Raw genomic sequence first — 19,315 nt, 5'->3', positions numbered from 1 at the left:
CTCTTTGTGGTCCCATATGTCTTTGACAAGTTGTTTGAAGTCACTAGCAGAGCCAGAGTGACCTTTCAGTTCATTCCACAGGTCCGCTCGGGTTTCCTTATTGGTGTTGGCTTTGCGACTTTTGGCAGCTGGTGGAGTTCGATGTTGCAGTGGATCTTCGCGTACTGATAGATCGAAGCCAAAGAACAGTAAGTCATCTGTGGCATCCATTAATGGCTTTGCTAGTTTCTTGTATTTCATGTGAAGAGTTACCCAATCAGATCGTTTCTCGCAGTTGTATTCTACGATCGCAATGTCGTCAGATCTTATATTGCGTAGAGTTGGTATATAGTGTAATAATCTCATTACGTTTGCTCTGTTGAGATTTACATCGCAATTGTCTTGCAAGATGTTTTCCAGTTCCAATTTTTGCCAATTGAAGTTTTCAGTCTCACAGGTAAGATTTCTTTCATTCACTTTCTGATGTGTTTGTTTTTTTTTGTTGTTGTGCTACAGTTTGTTTCGGGTTAAGAGTCGAGGTGGTGATGTCATTTTGCATGGCTGAATTTCTTCTTACCCACCGAGACTCTTCAACTATAAAGTGTGTACTATTTTCTTTTAGGGCTGCTAAGTTTCTTGAATTTTTTTGTGTTTGGCCAGACCAATGTGTTTTTTTAGTTGGCGCCGTTTTTGCCGCTTCCTCAACAGAAGATAATCTGCACTGGTCTGCGGGTCTCTCTTCATGAGCCTGAACTTCATCCTCATCAAGTGAATAAGTTGAAAGATCACACAGATCTGTCGAGATGTTTGAATCATTAGTATTCGAGGAGGTCAAACTTTCACGACCTCGTTTCGCAGAGATTTGCGTATTTGGGGCAGATGATTGCCCAATATTGAATCCAACACTCGACTTAAGCTGCACCTTTGCCTCTGTAATAGATTTTGCAGTGTCTTGACGGGGACCAGTTGTCAAATTTCTTATAAACTTCTTTGCCTCATTTGACCGCGTTCTTTTTGGTGCAGGGCCTTTTTGAATAGTTTTCCTGGGTTTGCTTTGTGTTTTTTTCAATAAGGCAGGAAACGAAGTTTGAGCGGTTATTGATTTCGCTGGTCCAGGAAATATCCCAAAGGAAAATCTAGGTTGTGCTGACGCTGCCTGTGCTTTTGGTAATTGAAGGGCAACTGGCTCATTAATTTCGGGAAGAGAGTTCATTGGTGTTACTGAAGGCTCCACACTGGGCTGTTGCGGAGTCGTCAGGTCAATTGCGGCTGTCGGGGACGTAGGGCCGTCACTGCTACTACTTTCTTTGGATTGGGAAGTTACTTTTGTTTCTTCTTTTTTTTCCTTATGATTCGCTCTGTTACCAACGTTTACGAAGTTGTTAGAATCAACTTGGTTTCCAGCTTCCGGTTGCTTGTCCGTGATTGCCGTTAGGTTTTGTAACTGGCTAAGTCGTGGTATGCTAGAGGACTCTTTCCTTGGCCGTTGACAAGAGCACTTGTTTGTTAGCGGACTGCATCGAGGTTGTACCGCAATGTTGTGTCGTATCCATTTAGTGCATTCTACGATTGCCTTGCTAAGGTCAGCTTTCTTGTAAGCTTCTCTTTTCGTTATATCATTTAAACGAGAGTGCCATTCATGGGAAGCAGCCGCTTCCAGATCTAGTCGGCGGACTAGATGGTTGTTGAATTTTTCTAACTCAATCATTTTGGTATTCGTTGAACTCAGTAAAGAAATCTGGTCACGTAGAGTGTCATTGAGAGTCTCATAGAGCTTCATGAACGGCATTAAGGCGATAGATGTAGCAGCCAGAACATTATTGTGAATTTGTAAGCCCGCTGCAATGGAAATGTTTCCTTTTATTTCGGTCGCATCTCCAATCTGTCCAGGCAAAGGGGGGTTATGTGCACCTAAGTCTGGTTGATCATTTCCCGATGAGGTTTGGCCTGCTGCCATGTTGCCGGAGTAGTCCGCCTCACTCATTGACTGACAAGGTGCTTGTAAGCTATCGGTCGAGTCCAGGTTAATCAAACAGGCTACAGGCACTATATCATTCTGCGTTTGAGGTTTGATTGCAGAGCGAGACGCTTCCTTAATTGAAGTGCTTGCTGTCTGTTGTTTGCCAGCTTTAAGGTCGTGTTTGTTTGTAAAGCTTTCGTTTAGTCGTTCACACATCTGGACAAAGTCAGCTTTCAATCGTTCGGCTAGACGCGCTTCACGGGCGATAGCTTCATAAGACATGGCCGTTCCTATACTCGTCATCTTACAAGAAAGTTTTTGCAGCTGGGCGTCATTTATCTCCCGCTGATCTGCCACCTTATCATGACTCGACTTCACTGACTCCTTAGTTAATTTTGCTTCTATTATGGTGTTTTTGGGAGTTTCGATAAGTCTAAGGGGCACCTTGTGTTTCACAGGATCACGGCTCACGGTCTTATTAGTCGGCGTTTTTACTCCTTGCAACTTTGTTTTTCTCTGTTTCTGATCGGGACTCTGCTGTGTGCGAGACTGTTTCGGTGTTGCTTGCGGATCATCCGCCGGAGAGCGCATGGCTAATAAGTCAGCGTCCGTGATGTCGAAAGAGATGGTGGCGTCTGAAGCGTCAAGGTAAGCTGACGGAGGGGGCGATCTCGAGGGCAGCAGAGTATTCTCTTCTAATTTTTTGAGATCGATCAACTCTTTTTCCTTTGAAGGTGAAATTGTTGGTATGAGGGGGGGCATTTTTTCGTCATCTTTTGGCGAACCTGCATCCTCACTTTCATTAGACGTGGTGTTTGTGCTCTTGATGGCATATGCACTTGTTGATATAAGAGTTGCCGGAGGGGATTGAGGTATAGCTTCCTCTGGTGGTACAGGGGCCACAGACTCAGCGCGCACCTCGCTTGGGTCCGTTTCGGGTGATGTGTCCCTTGCCGGTACCAAGCCCATAACCGGCTCTCCTGCCGCATCAGTTGCCTTGATGTTACAGCGAGGTAAAGAGGCAGGTAAAGAGGCAGTGGCATTTTGGTTTTGAGCGCTTACCTTCGCATTAGATGTCTTCGCTTGATAAAGCTTCAACTGTTGCAGTCGATTACATGTATGAGGGCCAGTGTCTGGAAGGGCCGGCTCAGAAACACTACACGGCTGCGCCTCCATCCTGCGTTTTGCAGGCAATTTTCGGGGAGTTCAGGGGCGGACTGGGGCAGACTGAACTCTACACCAAACTCTGCACCGCGCTCCGCGCCGGAAGTTCAGTTTTAAAGGCAAACCGCCGAATTAAAGTGACAGTCTCTTGATTCAGTCGTGCAGCTCCTCTCAGGAAAAGAACACAGAACGGCCTCACAGTAGCACAGACTGGGGCTCTACCAACTCTACACTGAGCTTCAATTTTGCGGTAATGGTCACTCCCCAATGATATTGTAGTCTGTGTCAATTTCCCCTAAATCTCCCACCCACCTTTGTCTTAGTTCCTTCAGCTGCCGAGTGGAAGGATAGCGCCTTCCATATAGTTGAAATTTGCTTTGCCTTTATGTGCCCTTCCAATACGTTTCTCTCCTACAGTGATGTTTGTGTTATCGAGCTATCCTCCCCCATGTGTGTACCCAGTGCATGCTGAAGCTACAGATATGTATAATGTTTCCCATTACTGATTCCCTTTACTTCTTTAAGCTCCTGAAATTATTTCATACCTGTGCTTCCGAGGACATCTCCCACCCTGTTATCCCTCTGGCCTTCCATTCCTCCTCCCATGTAAGGTGTTGTATCCCTTTTATTAATCCTTTTAACCAAATCGGTGAGGCCATTGTTAAATGGTTTGCCAACCCCATGTGTTTCTGTGCCAACGACCAAACTTTATTTATGGCCCTCGTTATGGGAAGAAGTCCTAGTTGTTCCTGTTTCTGCTACGACAGTATTTCCCCTTCGTGATTTACGCAAAGCTGCACCTCCCTATTCAATATGCTATCATATAGCATATATAGCAAGTCAGATATCACAGCAAGCTGAGTGCTCGTTCTAACATCTGTCTGCAACCTGCTGAAACAGGTTCGAATCCCGGCAGGACCAACTCTTTTATCCTTAGTTTCGCAGATTTATTCTTTGATCTGAAGGTCTTCACCTTCAGGTCTGCACTCTCCATGCATTCTGCACCATTAGTCCATCACGGTACTAAACGGTTTGACCCACCTACAAGCTGCACAAAAGCGGCTGCTAATGAGAGTGTGTGATCAGAACAGAGAGTTCAAGTAGCAAAGAGTCAAATGGTGCGTGTAGACCTGCACTGCAATCCTGTGAAGTGGAAACCTTATATGTAGGACCTTCTGAACAAGGGGACTCATTCCTAGTATACCAGTTTCCTGGCGGTGAATCCGCCAGGATACCATCTTTTGGTACTTACCTTTACCGTCACTCGGTGGGACTCCCTGAGATTTGCCGTCATTACCGCCACCGGCAATGCCGTTGGCGGTAATGACAGCTTTCATTGCCGGTAGGGTGCCTGGCTAACGTCCAGCTCCTAGCTGGAGGTAACCCAGGTCACCCACCAGCAAACCTGTAGTTATCCACGGATACCAGCACATTTTTACTGGACCGCCCGACTTGGAATGAGGCCCAAAGCTCGATGTGAGGGGTCTTATAACCTTATCTATAGGTCCGTAGAGCCCCAGAGCGAGGCTCGGAAGAGGTTTGAGAGGCTTGTAGAGATAGACTGCGCACCTCTGCCGAGATCTGGGAATAGGTCGCTCATTACCCTAATCCCAAGCACCAGAAGACTGTGTTGCAGGACATCTAAGTAGGTCAAAGAGACCCCAACCTAATTGTCAAGCCACTAGAAATGAGTCAGAACTAAGGACATGGGAGTGGGGTGGGGCTTCTGAAAAATATGTTCCCAATGGTGAATCCTGTAACACAAAGCGCAAGAGAAAAATGTATGCCAGAACACCCAATCAGGCCAAAAAATATTGGCGCCCAAGGATCTATGGATACAGCAAATGGGTATACATGGCAGAAAATGACTTGAGACACAGTAAGCACATGCAAAGCCCCTTCTTCCAAGGCAGAAGCACAGGAGGATTCTAACAAAAGGAAATAACTACAGAGTAACAGCCCAAACTGTGCAGCTCCTGACCCACAGAGAAAAAGACTGGCAGACATTGCGGGAGCATGTGCAAGGGTAGAGTCATGGCAGAGCTTAGTCGCGCATACACACCAGCCCAGGATTCAGCTTTGCAGCATGCTCTGGTACTGTCCCAGAGGGATGAAACAACCGGTGTGTATGGACAAGTGGCTAATAGTGCAATGTATTCTGGGGCCGCTGTGCTGCATTAAAGTCACTGAATAACTTATTGAATGTGTAGCATTCATGCTCATCTTTTTCTTGATGTGTTGTTATTTTTGTTCTTGTTGAATCAAAGCAATGTAATCCGCATATGGTTATGGAGATCAAAATGATAGCAGTGTAAAAAATGTTATCACCTTTTATAGACACGTTTATGTCAAAATGTGTTATATCAATTCATTATTTATTCAAGTTTTCTTTTCTTCTGTTATTAAGAAGTGTTATAAGATCATAAACATAGACTTTTGCGGCCTGATTTACAAAATGTTTTCGTTTTTTAAAAGGGTTTTCGCTTTGAAAAAGGCTTTTGTAAATCAGGCCTTTGGTGTTTATGAATATTAAATATCATGAAATGATTGAGAACATGTCTGCTTATAAATGACAGGTGAGAAAGGAAAAGTCTGATCGCTCGAAAAAACATTGCCAGCTTTCCACTGGTAATAAGGATGTGGGCGAAGGATTTCATGGAGTGAACAGATTCACACTTTGCATACTCACCTATCAGCATTTTCCCTCGTCAGATTTACAGCTTCTTCTCTTTTATCGACAGACACAACACGGCCCTGTGGGTGAAGAAAGAAGGTGAGTGTGGCTGTGTGCTCCCCTTGTGACCCATAAAAGAACGGATGGAAAATGAGATTCCTAAATACACTGCTAACGGGATAAATGCCCTCAATTATAATAATGCACTGGCTATAAAATGATTGAATTGGAATAATGCTGCATGTGAAGTACTGCACAAACCGCCTCCCATATTGTTGCAGATCTATTTCAACTGTAACTAAAAATGTGAGGCTATTGACTAACCAGTAGATATATAGTGTGGGATCGTATATCAACTGTGCGCTAGTGACCACTCTCAGATTTTTTTTAATAATTCATAATTCTAATTGTATTGGTACGAAAGAGAAAAAGATGGTTGGCTGTGGGCAAAACCCCTCCCACGGAGCTTCCCACAAGGTTCTGTAAATGGTAAACGATCAAGAAACTGGGGGGGGGTTGTCAAGGTCCGTGCTCAAACCCATTAACATATAAAGTCCAAATAATGGCTTCAGAAATGCCGAGAAATCACTTCAATAAGAGTTCCAATGTCACAAAAGTTATTTAATATGGTGAACAGCCGACACGTGTTTCGACCAATGGTCGTTCTCAAGGCTGTAATAAATGTTTGACCATACATGTAGGTGTACAAATTACATAATAAGATATTAAAAATAAATCAGACTTAGTAAAAAATACATCATTCTCCCTATATAACTAGATGATTGTGAAGCCATTCCATCAGGTATCAGATATCGTAATTAAAAATGATTGGATATTCATTGGACTGTGCTTTTTATTTAAATATATAAATTCCACACCTATAATGTTTCGGATAGTTAGGTGATTGAACTTACCAGGTAACTGTTCCGTTTGGTTAAATAAACCGTTATGAATTGGGGAAAATTGCTAGTTGTAACGAACTCTGAATATCAGCTAGGTCATAAGTCCTGCATATCTGCTTGGTCTTCCAATTAATAATTGTTTAACTGTAAATAGAAAACCCTAATATTAGTTTAGAGGGCTCTACATTGTTTAGAGTAACCTAAAGAAAGAGTAATAAATGGTGACCTACCAGATTGCTGTAGCTACCAGAAGATAACGATCTCCTTAGACCGGATTATATGTGGCTCCCAAAAGCCCAAAACGAAATTCCCAGCTGTCAATAGATTCTGTCACCTATAAATGTGGTGATATATTACAACTTAGTATTCTATAGTGTTATCATTGTCAGCAAGTCGTTAGAAAAATGTGCAACTCATGTTTTACATGCCAAGTCTTAAATATTATTGATGACCCCCTCCTCAAACTATAGATCCCAAAGCCCACTGGAGTGGGTTATATATTATTTTAACTAATATGATCATTGTAATGTTTGAAAAATGGTCAATTCTAGTTATAATGCACATTACCTCATTCATTGCCTCGTTGTAGTTTACCTTATTTCCTTGCGAGTATTTGAAGGGATCTATCCCGAGTGCTCCGTGTCTCCGTTGGGCATAATGCCGTTCGCGGAAAAAAATCGTGGGAAAACGTGTCTTTTACGCGGTGACGTCACGCGTGAATGCGCGTGACGTCCAATGTCAACAAACTCTGTGTTTTACTAAATTTTCCATGGTTCTTAGTAATATAACTGTTGATTATTTCTTAAATTATCCTTATGGCCATGTTGGCTTTATATTATTGAGAAACTAAGTCAACACTTACTATTCAAACAAAGTAAATAAAAACGGATACATTACGTGATGACGTCACACGTAAAAACGTGCGACGTCAGATGTAAACATACTCCTGCTAATAATTAAATGTTGCTGTAGCTTCGAAAAAAGATATCTTTTGGGCCAATCATCTAGTTATATAGGGAGAATGATATATTTTTTACTAAGTCTGATTTATTTTCACTGTTAATGGCATCAGTTGAAGGTTTTCAATTTTTGAAATGGATACATATAAATATTTTGTATTTTGCCTTATTTTCTATTTTTTCCTTCCACTACCATGAACTCACCTGTTCATCCTGATCCGGTGTTTTGACATAGTATGGTATGATTTTCATTCTTTACTTTTTGTGCAACCAATTTCTGTCAACACACATGCAATAAATTTTGGACATTGACCTTCCGTTTTTTGTAATAACTAAATGTAATACTATTTTTATCATCTGATTATGTAATCTGTACACCTACATGTATGGTCAAACATTTGTTACAGCCTTGAGAACAACCAGTGGTAGAAACACGTGTCGGCTGTTCACCATATTAAAGAACTTTTGTGACATTGGAACTCCTATCGGAGTGATTTCTCTGCATTTCTGAAGCTGTTATTTGGACTTTATATGTTATTGGGTTTGAGCGTGGACCTTGAAAACCCCCCCAGTTTCTGTTGATCTATTGACTAACCACATCAGAGAATTTCACCTCACAATTATAACCAATGAGTGAGGATCCTTCTCACGCCTTATTACATTTGTTGCTTAACCGTGACTGTAGAGTGATCCTCTCCTGTCCTCTCTTGTCGCATAACCGTTTTTTAATGTAGCCTTGCCAAGACTCTCAATATTGACAGCTCTCTGGTCCGGGACCAGCGACTTTCACCAATGTGCTAAGCGAGGCCAAGGAATAAGTTACGTACCTGTGGATTCACATGCTCATGAATATTCCCTGTCGTCAAGCTGGGAATTCTCGGTAAAAGAAAAAACAGTTTCAGTTTAGTTTCTAAACTGGCTTTCTCCTATAAACCAATCACTGAGCTCTGGGTAATACGGCCCCCAGCCAATGAATGCCCTCTAGGTAAGACCCTCCTCCTGCAACCATCTTCAGATTTGTCAGCACATAAAGTGGCAGTAGGACCAAGAGAAGAGCCGCAGAGGGGCAGGCAGCAGGGTACGCAAATGAATCCATGGGAGACCCATGCTGGAGAACAACAGTTATAGGTAAGTAACTTGTTCCTTCTCCAGCATGGGGTTTGGCATGGATTCACATGCTCATGAATAAAGAATACATAGCAGTACAAACATGCACAACCATGGGAGGTGGCAAGGCTCAACAGAAGCAATCTCTTACCTCCTCACAAAGCTCAGCTTCAAGCAAACCGGTTGCATAGCACTGTTTGGCCGACTGTGGACTACTCCCTTGGATCCCTGTCGAAGCAGTTGAATTTCGTGAAGGTGTGCGTTGACCTCCACGTAGCAGCCCTGCAAATGACCAGCAGGAGCACACCAGACAGGAACGCCGTTGTAGCAGCGATGGCTCTGGTAGAATGGTCTCTCGGATGGCCAGGCAGTGGTCAGTTTGATAGTGAGTGACACAGCCGGAGAGCCACCTGGAAATGAAAGCCTTGGACAGGGCTTTCACATGGTTCACAGGACCAAAGTTCACAAAAAGCTGAGAAGTTTTCCGGAAACTTTTCGTGTGGGCCACATAAAACTTCAGCACTCTAGCCACATCCAGCGAGTGCAAAGTCCTTTCAGCCGGCGAAGAAGGTGTCGGAAAAAACACAGGTAACACTAAGGGCTCGTTGAGATGAAATTTCGAGGGAACCTTGGGCATGAAAGAGGGGTGCGTCTGCAGAACCACCCTCGTCTCATGAAAAGTCAAGTAAGGGCACTTGCATGATAGGGCCTGGATCTCACCTTCTCGTCTTGCAGAGGTGATGTCCACGAGGAACGCTGTCTTCCACGAAAGAAACTTGAGCGGAGCTGAATGCATAGGTTCGAATGGAGCCCCCATGTGCCTGGTCAGCTCCACATTGAGTTCCCACGCCTGGGCCGGGGCCTTCACCGGCGAGAATGAGCGGAACAGTCCCTTGGTGAACAAGACGGTGTGACCACAGTGAAGACTGCCCCAGAGATCTGGTGTGCGGGAGATAGCCACTAGATATACCTTGATGGAGGTGTGAGCCAGCCCCGATTTAGCCAATGACAGTAAATACGGAAGTACTTCAAGGGCCGTGATCCTCAGAGGGTTGATCTTTTGCAAATGACACCAAGTCGCGAAGCGCTTCCATTTGTGTCTGTAGTACTTTAAAGTAGATGATGCCCTGGCCTTGGCGAGTACCTCCTTGCAGTCTGCCAGAAGATCGTAGCCACCAAACTCTAATGCTGCAGGAGCCAGGCATTCAGGTTCAGAGACACTGGGTCGTGGTGTAGAACTGCGCCTCCTTTCCTGGCGAGAAGATCCGCGACCACAGTCTGACTGGAGGGGACACTGACACGCTGAGATCATCCGGGTACCAGATCTGCCCCTGCCGAAACCCTTTGAAGATCTGCTAGACTTTCCTCCGGATGAACAAAAGGATGGCTGGTGTTCCTGCAGAGTGCCCAAGGCATGGGCCGTCTCCGAGTCGGCCTTGATGGCCTGCTGGGATTCATCGAAGGCCTTCCCAAACAGGTTAACTCCATCAAACGGCATGTCCAGAACCCTCGTCTGGACCTCCTGGCTGAAGTTGGTAGCTTTGAGCCAGCCACGACGGCAAAGGCAAACCCTGTTGCTCATCTGGAGGAAACCTGTGTCTGCAATGTCCAGTACCACCGTGATGGCGTGGTCCGATGCCACCTTGCCTTCCTGGAGGATCTCCAAAGCCTTCACCCACTTGTCAGGAGGAGATCCGGGAGAGAAGCCATCTTGTACCAAAGCTCCCGGTCGGATCTGGCCACGATCGCCAAGGCGTTAGCTCTTTTCACTGGTGTCGCCGCCGAGTAGATTACCTTTCTACCCATGGAATCCAATTTCTTCCCCTCATTGTCCGGGGTACAGATGAAGAAGACGATGAACCTGACTACTTCTTTCTGGTGGCCGCCAAGACCACCCAGTACGGCGACGGTTGAGACCGCAGGCACTTGGGTGCAGACTCCGGCACCCTGTAATTTTTCTGAAGCCGGTCTCTCTTCGCTGGGGCTGAAGCAGGGTTCTTCAGCAATGCCAGCCCCTCATCCCAGATGTCATCCAGGAGCAGTACCGACAAAATAGTCTTCCTCTTCACCTCCCGGCATTGGTACAGGAAGCCCTCCTCCTTCTCCTCCGTGGTGAGCTGAAAAAGCTCAGACGCCTGGGCAACCCTGGAATCAAAGTATCCCACTTTGTCCGGTGGAGAGGCTCTCGGTGCTGGCGATGCAGGGTCTCCCAGTCCTACGTCATCGTCCGCATCAGTCGTTGCTGTGTCTGTCCCAGCCCCCCTAGAGGGGAGGGCAGCGATAGTTGGAATGGAGGCATAGGGTGTCTCCTCCTCTTCTTCGGCGGTGGCTGCCCCGGTGTCAATGGGGTCGCCGGCGGTGCCGCTTGTGCTGGCGTTGTAGTCGGCAACCTCCTCTGAATCTCTGACACCAGAGTGTTGAGTGTTGAGAGGATATCCTGCGACAGATCTCTAAGGGGCTCCTGGGGAACAGGGTCACTGGGCCCAGCGCCCATGTCGACGTCATTGTCGCCGCCGCTGCCTGCAGCGGGCATCTCCTCGACGTTCCCATCATCGTCACCACTGTGGATGGTGTGAACGGAAAGTATCTCCTCCTCGTCAGATGAATAAATATCCGTGCCCTGGAATTGTTGTCACCCCCTTTTTACGGGTCCTGAGAGGTTGGTCTCGGCCTGAGGTCCGGAATCCTCTTCTCCGGGGTCTTGACTATCGGCTTGAACGAAGACTCTCTCCTAGCCGGGAGAGACACTCTGGCTGTCGCTGGGGCACCCTGGACGGGGTCAGCCCCTTTTGACTCCGAAAGGGAGTCCACCACCATCTCGTTCGTGGATGATGATTTGGTCTGGGAACCTGGGCCTTAACAGGCAGGTCGGCCATCTTGGTCTTCTCCTTCAAGGGAAGTTTGGACACCTTGTCCTGCTTGGCCTTATCCTTCACGCGCAGTTCAGACACCTTAGCCTGTCTGGCCTTATCTGGTGTTTCACGCAGCTACCCTGGGGTAGCTGACTTCCTGTTGGAGGAAGAGTTGGAGTGGTGGCTGAGGTTTGAGGCAGATGAAGACAATGAACGTGCCCTGACCGCTGCGGGACCCACTGGAGACGTGACCCCGACGGAAGCAGACTCACAGTGCTTGGCCTTGTGTTGGGCCCCCAAGGATGGACCGCGTCCTCAAAGGACTTAGGAGCCCACTCAGGTTGGCTGGATCCGTAAGAGGCATGCCCCTGAGAATCACCCAAGTAGAGGCCGTGGGCTGGAGCCACGCCGCCAAACGGACGTGCGCTTGGAGAAGCCATGGCAGATCTCACAATCTTCTTCTTTATGCGCTGGGTGTAGACAATACAGGCAATGGGAATGCTTGTCATCCGAATAAACATTCCGAAAACCACAGCTGGTGCATAGCTAGAAGAGGGAAGCTATGTCCTAATTCTCCGACATGATCTGGCGAAGTGTAGGCCTGAAGACCTTCTGGAGGCTTCCAAGAAGAACACTCAACGATTTCTGTCCTTGAGGGGTGATGAAAGATGCCAAAAAACGGGTCCCTGTTAATCAGAAGAATAAGCGATGGAGCACTTGACCGTGCGGTAAAAATCTAAAGATGGCTGTCGGAGGAGTGGATTAGGTAAAGGGCAGTCATTGGCTGGGGGCAGTATGACCAAGAGCTTAGTGATTGGTTTATAGGCGAAAGACATTTTAGAAAAGAAACAGTTTTTTCTTTTACCGAAGATTCCCAGCCTGATGACAGGGAATATTCAAGAGCATGTGAATACATGCCAGACCCCATGCTGGAGAAGGTCAACATTACCAACCTCTCAAAGATCTATCTTCTAGCAGGAGTTTGAATCACAGAACCTGTTTAACAGACTCAAAATACAACCATGCTCATATTGGTTACAAGTCCAAGGGTTATTCGCTTTGGTCCTTAAACAGAGACCAGAGTTCAAACTATTTTGCTTTTCTTGCTTACAAACGCATGATCATCTATTTCTTCAATGCACAGACAAAATGACCGTTATTCCCTGCCCACAGTGCTTGGTCTTGAGCACAGGAGTTAGTGCCATTCTTTACTGCCTCAACCCTGGCCCACTGGTTCTAACCCTTCATATTACCTGAGGTAATTTCTGGAGTAAGCTCAGGGATATGGCGCCAGACCCACAGCCAATGTCCATGATGATAGGGTGAAGAAGGTGCAGTGAGAAGCCATCAGGCCCATAATCCACGACATCTGCATACAGGGTCTGAAGGGCCTGCTGTTGTTCCATCTGCCCTGATCCCGGAAATGTCTTTTCCCTGGAGAGTTCATCAACTGCCAATTTTACTAATTCCTAGGACCAACAAGAAAGAGAGATATAAGGAGAAACGTATGGGCCAGCTTCCATAAAGCTAGGTTGTATAGTATCTGTTTAAATTAGGACTACACTCTGGCATCAGCACTGAGCTTGCCGCAAAGTCAGTTCAGAAAGATAACTCTTTGTTGCATGAAGGTTATATGCCTGTCTGATGATTCTTCTCATTCTCCTTGCACCTTTCGGTACTACACAGGACAGGCATTGAAAGTAGTGTGTTGGATTAGTAATCCTCTTTCCGTTTCTCTCGCAGCAGGTTATGCTAAACATACACTAGTCCAACTCCAAGCTATTACTAGTTCAACAGGAGGTTGAATACACCATGGTTACGGGTGGACAACAAAGAAGACATCCTTGGCTTATCAAAAAAACTAAAAGCCTCACGGGGCTTGGACCAGATGGCATAACCAAACTAGACTTGAAAACCCACCCTGAAGCTTGGTCGGCACTGCTAATCAAGATCTTTGGCCGATGTGCAGATTTAAGAACTATCCCGCTGTCTTGTAGTTCCAATCTACAAAAAAAGCAACAAGGCTGATCCAGCCAACTATCGCCCAATTGCCCTTTTGGATCCGATAGGCAAAGTATTTGGATTTACATCATGGGAAAGCAACACACCCTGTCTAGACCACCTCCAAACAGGGTTAAAAAAAAAACATGGGAACGAACGCAAATATACTCACTTTGAGAACTCTGAAAATTAAGGTCCTAGAAGGAAGTCCCAGAATATTCATAGCCTTCATCGACCTCACCCAGGCCTTTGACCGAGTGGATCGCTCTAGATTATTGTTGAAACTTATATCCTGGAAGTGCCCCACCGAAATCTTAGACCCAATCAGAGCCTTGTATTCCAACACCACAATGCGAGTCAGCTTAAACCATCAAGGGACCCTCTCGGAGAAGATCATCACAGCGAGAGGTGTGAAACAGGGCTGTCCATTGGCTCCAGCCCTGTTCTGGGCATACCTGGGTGATTTTCAAGACTCGGAAAAGGCAATACGTTCCTTTCCACCAAAAAAAATAGGCGGTGTAAATATCAGTTTCTTGCTATACACCGACAACCTGATTCTTCTAGATCATACACCAATAGGCTTGCAGCACCAACTGAATAACTTACAGTCGTCGGACCACCCCATCAAAAGAACGTTACCAGGTAAGAGAGTAACTTGTTCTTCGAGGGGATTAGGTCCACCAACGTATTCCATATCTATGACAGACTCCCAAAGCAGTACCAAGCAAGGAGGTGGGAAAAGAATTTAGAACACAAATTTAGCATGCCCAATCAAATTGCCAAAGGCCAGATCCTGCCCTCGGATGTAATCGAGGGAGTAGTGACGTACATAAGTATGCACCGAAGCCCAGGTGGCTGCATCACAGATGTGACGAATAGGAAAACCCCTCTGTAGGGCTGTAGACGCAGCCACTCCCCTGGTAAAATGGGCCCGCAAGCCAGCCGGAGGGTCCTTACCCGCCAAGCGGTAGCACTCAGAGATAGCTAAAATAATCCAACGAGACAAAGTCTGTTTCGTCACAGCTTGTCCCAAACGCTTTCCAGCATAACCAATGAAAAGTTGATCGTCCACTCTGACCCGGGACATGCGCGAAATATAAAAGCTCAACGCTCTCCTAGGATCAAGCCTATGGAGCCTCTCCTCTTCCTCACCCCGATGTTGAGGAGGATAGAACGCCGGAAGAACCACCTTCTGGCTCGAATGAAATTCTGAAACCACCTTCGGAAGAAAGGAAGGACGAACTCGAAAGACAACCCTGTCCTTATGAAACACAGTGAAGGGTGGCTTAACTGAAAGTGCCTGTAACTCACTCACTCTGCGAGCGGAAGTAACCGCAACCAAAAACACAGTTTTAAGAGTGAACTTTCTCGAAGGGCAAGAATGCAAAGGCTCAAACGGAGCACCCATAAGAAACTTAAGAACAACGTTGAAATCCCAACCGGGCACCAGAAAAGGTGACAGAGGAAACACATTAGTGAGCCCTTTTAAAAACTGAGAAATTAAAGGAATCTTAAAATAGGAACAATCTTCAGACGAGCGCTTAAATATGGACAGTGCCGCCAGGTAACCTTTAATGGTACCCACTTGCAAGCCCCTGTGGGCCAAGGAAAGCAAAAAAGACAGAACCATGGGAATGTCACACTCAAAAGGATCCACATTCTTAACTCTGCACCAGTCGCAGAACTTACGCCAACGGCAACGGTACATAGACTTTGTTGCTGGCCGCCTGGCCGAGAGCAACACCTCCAACACGTCTTCAGGGAGGTCCCAATCCTTATACCTCAACCTTTCAGAAGCCAAGCGTGAAGGTTGAGGGATCTGACCTCTGGATGGAGAACCTGACCTCCCTCCCGTGAGAGCAGATCGTCTCGGTAGGGAAGACGACGCGGAGGGCAGATGGACAAGTCGAGAAGGTCCGGGTACCACGTCCTCCGAGCCCACGCCGGAGCAATGAGGATCATCTGGGAACCGAACCTCCGTAACCTCCGCAGTACTTGCGGGATGACAGGGACTGGAGGAAACGCGTACAGCAGTGGGAACGACCACTCCACCACGAACGCGTCTCCTAAGGCTACTTTTGGAGGAAATTCCCGCGAGCAAAACCTTTTGCACTTCCGTTTGACACTGGAGGCGAAGAGATCCACTTGAGGGGTCCCCCAAAGGGCGAAGATCTCCAGGAGAATCTCCTGAGCCAGCTCCCACTCTTGAGAGATCGTGCTCTGCCTGCTCAGAGCATCTGCCGTCTCGTTGTCGTCCCCGGCCAGATGAACAGCCGAGATCGAAACTTCCTGCTGGATGGCCCAGAACTCGAGCTGCATCGCCTACCTGCACAGAGGAAGTGACCCTGCCCCCCCTTTTTGTTGAGGTAGTGCATGGCCACTGTGTTGTCCGTCAGGATCAGGACACTCTTTCCTCGCACAGTCGGCAGAAAAGCCTTCAGGGCTAGCCCGACGGCCCTCAGCTCCAACAGATTGATATGGAGTCTGAACTCCGACAGAGACCAACGACCGCTGACTGTCAACTCGTTGGCATGAGCTCCCCATCCCGTGAGGGATGCGTCCGTCACGATCGTCGCCTCCGGCCAGGGAAGCCAAAACGGGGCCCCCTTCATCAGATTGCGTTTGACGGCCCACCACAGAAGGTCCTGGGCGACCGAGAGCGGCACCTGAACAGGGTCCGTCATCCTGCCGGAAAGATTGCGACCACTGCATCTTGAGTGCCCACTGCAAAGATCTCATCTGCAGACGAGCCTCTGGCACCAGAAGAATGCAGGATGCCATGAGGCCGAGCAACCTCAAGAACTCGAACGCCGGGAGCGTCTGGGCAAGTTGAAACTTGTGCACCATCTGCTGAATGTGGAGAGCCCTCACCTGGGGAGGAAAACAAAGCCCCAGGGATGTGTCGAGCACTGCTCCGATGTACTGGAGCCGCTGTGTTGGCGTCAAATGGGACTTCTTTAAATTGAAGGAGAAGCCCAGCTTGTGAAGGGAGTGGCAGGTGACGGACAGATGATCCAGGACTTGCTCAGGAGAGCTCCCCCTGATCGACCAATCGTCCAGGTAGGGGTAGATGTGAATCCCCCCTTTCCTGAGATGCGCTGCCACCACCACCACCATGAGCTTGGTGAAAACCCTTGGGGCGGTCAATCCGAACGGCAGGACCCGAAACTGAAAGTGCGAGTCGCCAACCGCGAACCTCAGGTACTTCTTGTGCTTGGGATGGATCGGCACATGGAAGTAAGCGTCCTTGAGGTCGAGAGACACCAACCAGTCCTGAAGTTGAAGGGCCTGGAGGACTTGAAAGAGAGTAAACATCTTGAACTTGTCCTTCCTTAGGTGTTTGTTCAAACCGCGCAAGTCCATGATGGGTCTCAATCCCCCGTCTTTCTTCGAAATCAAAAAATAAGGGGAATACCATCCCTTGTTCTTCTCCGCTACATGCACCAGTTCTATGGCGCCTTTCTCCAGCAGGGCTTGAATTTCAAGCGCAAGGAGCGGATCCGGACTCTTCAAAGAGAGGTTCCCAGGTGGATTGTCGTGAGGGAAGACAGTAGCCGTGGGTTATGATCTCCAGAACCCACACATCTGAAGTAATGGCACGCCACTCTACAAGATGCTGCGCCAGCCTTCCCCCAACCGGCGAACCATGGGACCTGGCCTCATGACTGAGTGGTAGCGGCAGCAGCGTTGCTGGAGGGCAAAGAAGCAACTGCCCGAGCGGCCTTGGCACATCGAGTACCCTGTTTTCCACCTCTGGCACTCTTACGGTGACCCCTTTAACTGACAGCTCCTCTTGCTTTACTGAAGGACGAGTAATAGCAAAAGGAACCACCCCTCCATTGTTGTCCCCTAGGACGAAAAGGCAGAGGTTGTCGAACAGCAACGCCCAACGACTTTGCTGCAGCTTTGGAGGTCTGCAACCTCTCAAGGCTCTCGTCAGCCTTGCTGCCAAAAAGATGTTCACCGTCAAAGGGCATGTTGAGGAGCCGGGACTGCACATCAGGAGCGAACCCGAATTCTGCAACCACGCAAACCTGCGTATTACGGTGCTCGCCGCCATGGACCGGCTGACACAATCTGCATGCTTGCCATCCTGAACCATAGCAAGGAAACCATCCCATTCGTCAAAGACTTGCCCACTGCCGGGAGACTCTCCGGAGCAGTCCAAGCCGTCGCCACCCTTCTCTGCAGAACCATATGAAACGGCAGTACTGGGTCAGTGGGGGGACCAAGATCAAGGATGTCCGTGAGATCGTCCTGAACAAACTCCCCTGGGGGAGCCGACCATCCCAAGTACTCGGTGACCCGAGACATAAGGCGCCGGTACGAAGAATCGGCATGAATGCCAGGCTCCGGCCTACAAAACTCCACCTCCGGAGAGGTGTCCAGGCGGTGAGAGGAAGACACCTGGGGACCAAAGCTATGCCTGACCTTAGCCAGAGCCTTTCTAGGGGCTACCCCCGTGCCACGGGGCCCCTCCGACACCACCGCCTCAAAAGGTGTCGAGGGTGCCGAACGAGTCGGTGCCGGCGTCGAGAGAATCGGCGTCGATGCCAGCCGCAGTGTTGCCAGCACTGGCGGCTTCGACACAGGCCTCGACGCCAGGGCCCAGAGCGTGTCCTTCAACGACCTAGGCGCCGACAGCGTCGATGACCCCCTCGAAAGCAGAGCCTCGAGAGAGGTCGTCGACGACCTCGGCGCCACAGGCGTCGACGTCTTCCTCGAAGACGGCACAGGATCACGCGGTCTCGAGCGTGTCGAGGACCGGGACCTGGAACGGGCTTGGCGAGAACGGTTACCCTTGTCCGAGCGGGACCTCTCCCGCGAACCGTGCCGACCACCCGAGCCCGAAGGCGTGCGAGCGGTGTCTCTCGACCAATCATGACCGACCCCACTCGGAGGCGCGGACGGACCGGTGCCCTGCGATTCAAGAATCGCCAACATCTTCTTCCCGAAGGAAGCCCATTCCTCCGGTGTCGCTTGCATGGTGGGATAAGCGACCCGCCGACGGGCGGAGTCCTCGGAAGAGGACGGGGAAGGCGACCAATGCCGGCGCTTCCGGGAATGCCTCGTAGAGGCAGAGGAGTGGTGAGACCGACTCCTGGAAGGAGACCCACTGGACCTCCGACGATGACGCGGAGCGTCGCCTCACGAATCATCCATTGAAAGCCCCGCAGACCTCGACTTCCTGGGCTTAGACACCCTACCTACTGACTACTTCTTCATGCACTCCCGCAAGGCCTTGGCCGTGAGCGACTGGCAGTCGACACAGTCGTCCGTGTCATGGGCCTCCCCGAGGCACCAGAGGCAGGCATCGTGCGAGTCAGTTACCGACATCTTGGACCCACAGTCCCCGAATTTCTTGAAGCCCCGACGCGGGGTTGAAGACGAGGTAGACATCGTCATGAACAGGTTTTCACAAAAACCGAACAGGTTCAAAGAACCGAGAAGAATACAACAAACTCCAAAGAGTCGAGGTGTACCGAAATTCACTAAGCGAACACGTTAGTGAAAAAAACAGAACTGAGGCTACGGGCGTCGTGCGTCCTACTTATCACATCGGGTGACGTCGGCCGTCGGAGGTCCTCGGGGACGGCGCATCGAATTCATCGACGCAGGACGCAGACGCCAAAAATTTGCCGAAGCAGCACAGCTGTGGTGATTACTGTCAAAGATATAGAATATGTCAGAGGACCCAAGCCCCTCGAATACAGAGT

At 48.5% G+C, this 19,315-nt stretch overlaps 1 protein-coding gene across 2 annotated transcripts in view; it reads right to left on the bottom strand.

The window, feature by feature from the left end:
* The window catches only part of HEMK1 (HemK methyltransferase family member 1), a 546,172-nt gene that overhangs the window by 219,539 nt on the left and 307,318 nt on the right, over positions 1-19,315 (bottom strand). Inside the window, exons 5-6 of one of the 2 annotated variants that reach the window (XM_069644061.1) lie at positions 12,851-13,066; positions 5,793-5,857 (exon numbers count right to left, since the gene is read on the bottom strand). In XM_069644061.1, coding sequence (XP_069500162.1) covers positions 5,793-5,857; positions 12,851-13,066 — 281 coding nt within the window. The remainder of the gene's footprint in view (positions 1-5,792; positions 5,858-12,850; positions 13,067-19,315) is intronic. The other variant, XM_069644062.1, reaches the window with a different exon arrangement.

This window comes from Ambystoma mexicanum, chromosome 2p (genome assembly GCF_040938575.1).
Source record: "Ambystoma mexicanum isolate Mex_15411 chromosome 2p, UKY_AmexF1_1, whole genome shotgun sequence".
NCBI classification, from domain to species: Eukaryota; Metazoa; Chordata; class Amphibia; order Caudata; family Ambystomatidae; genus Ambystoma; species Ambystoma mexicanum.
This window is presented reverse-complemented; position numbering and strand designations above follow the sequence as displayed.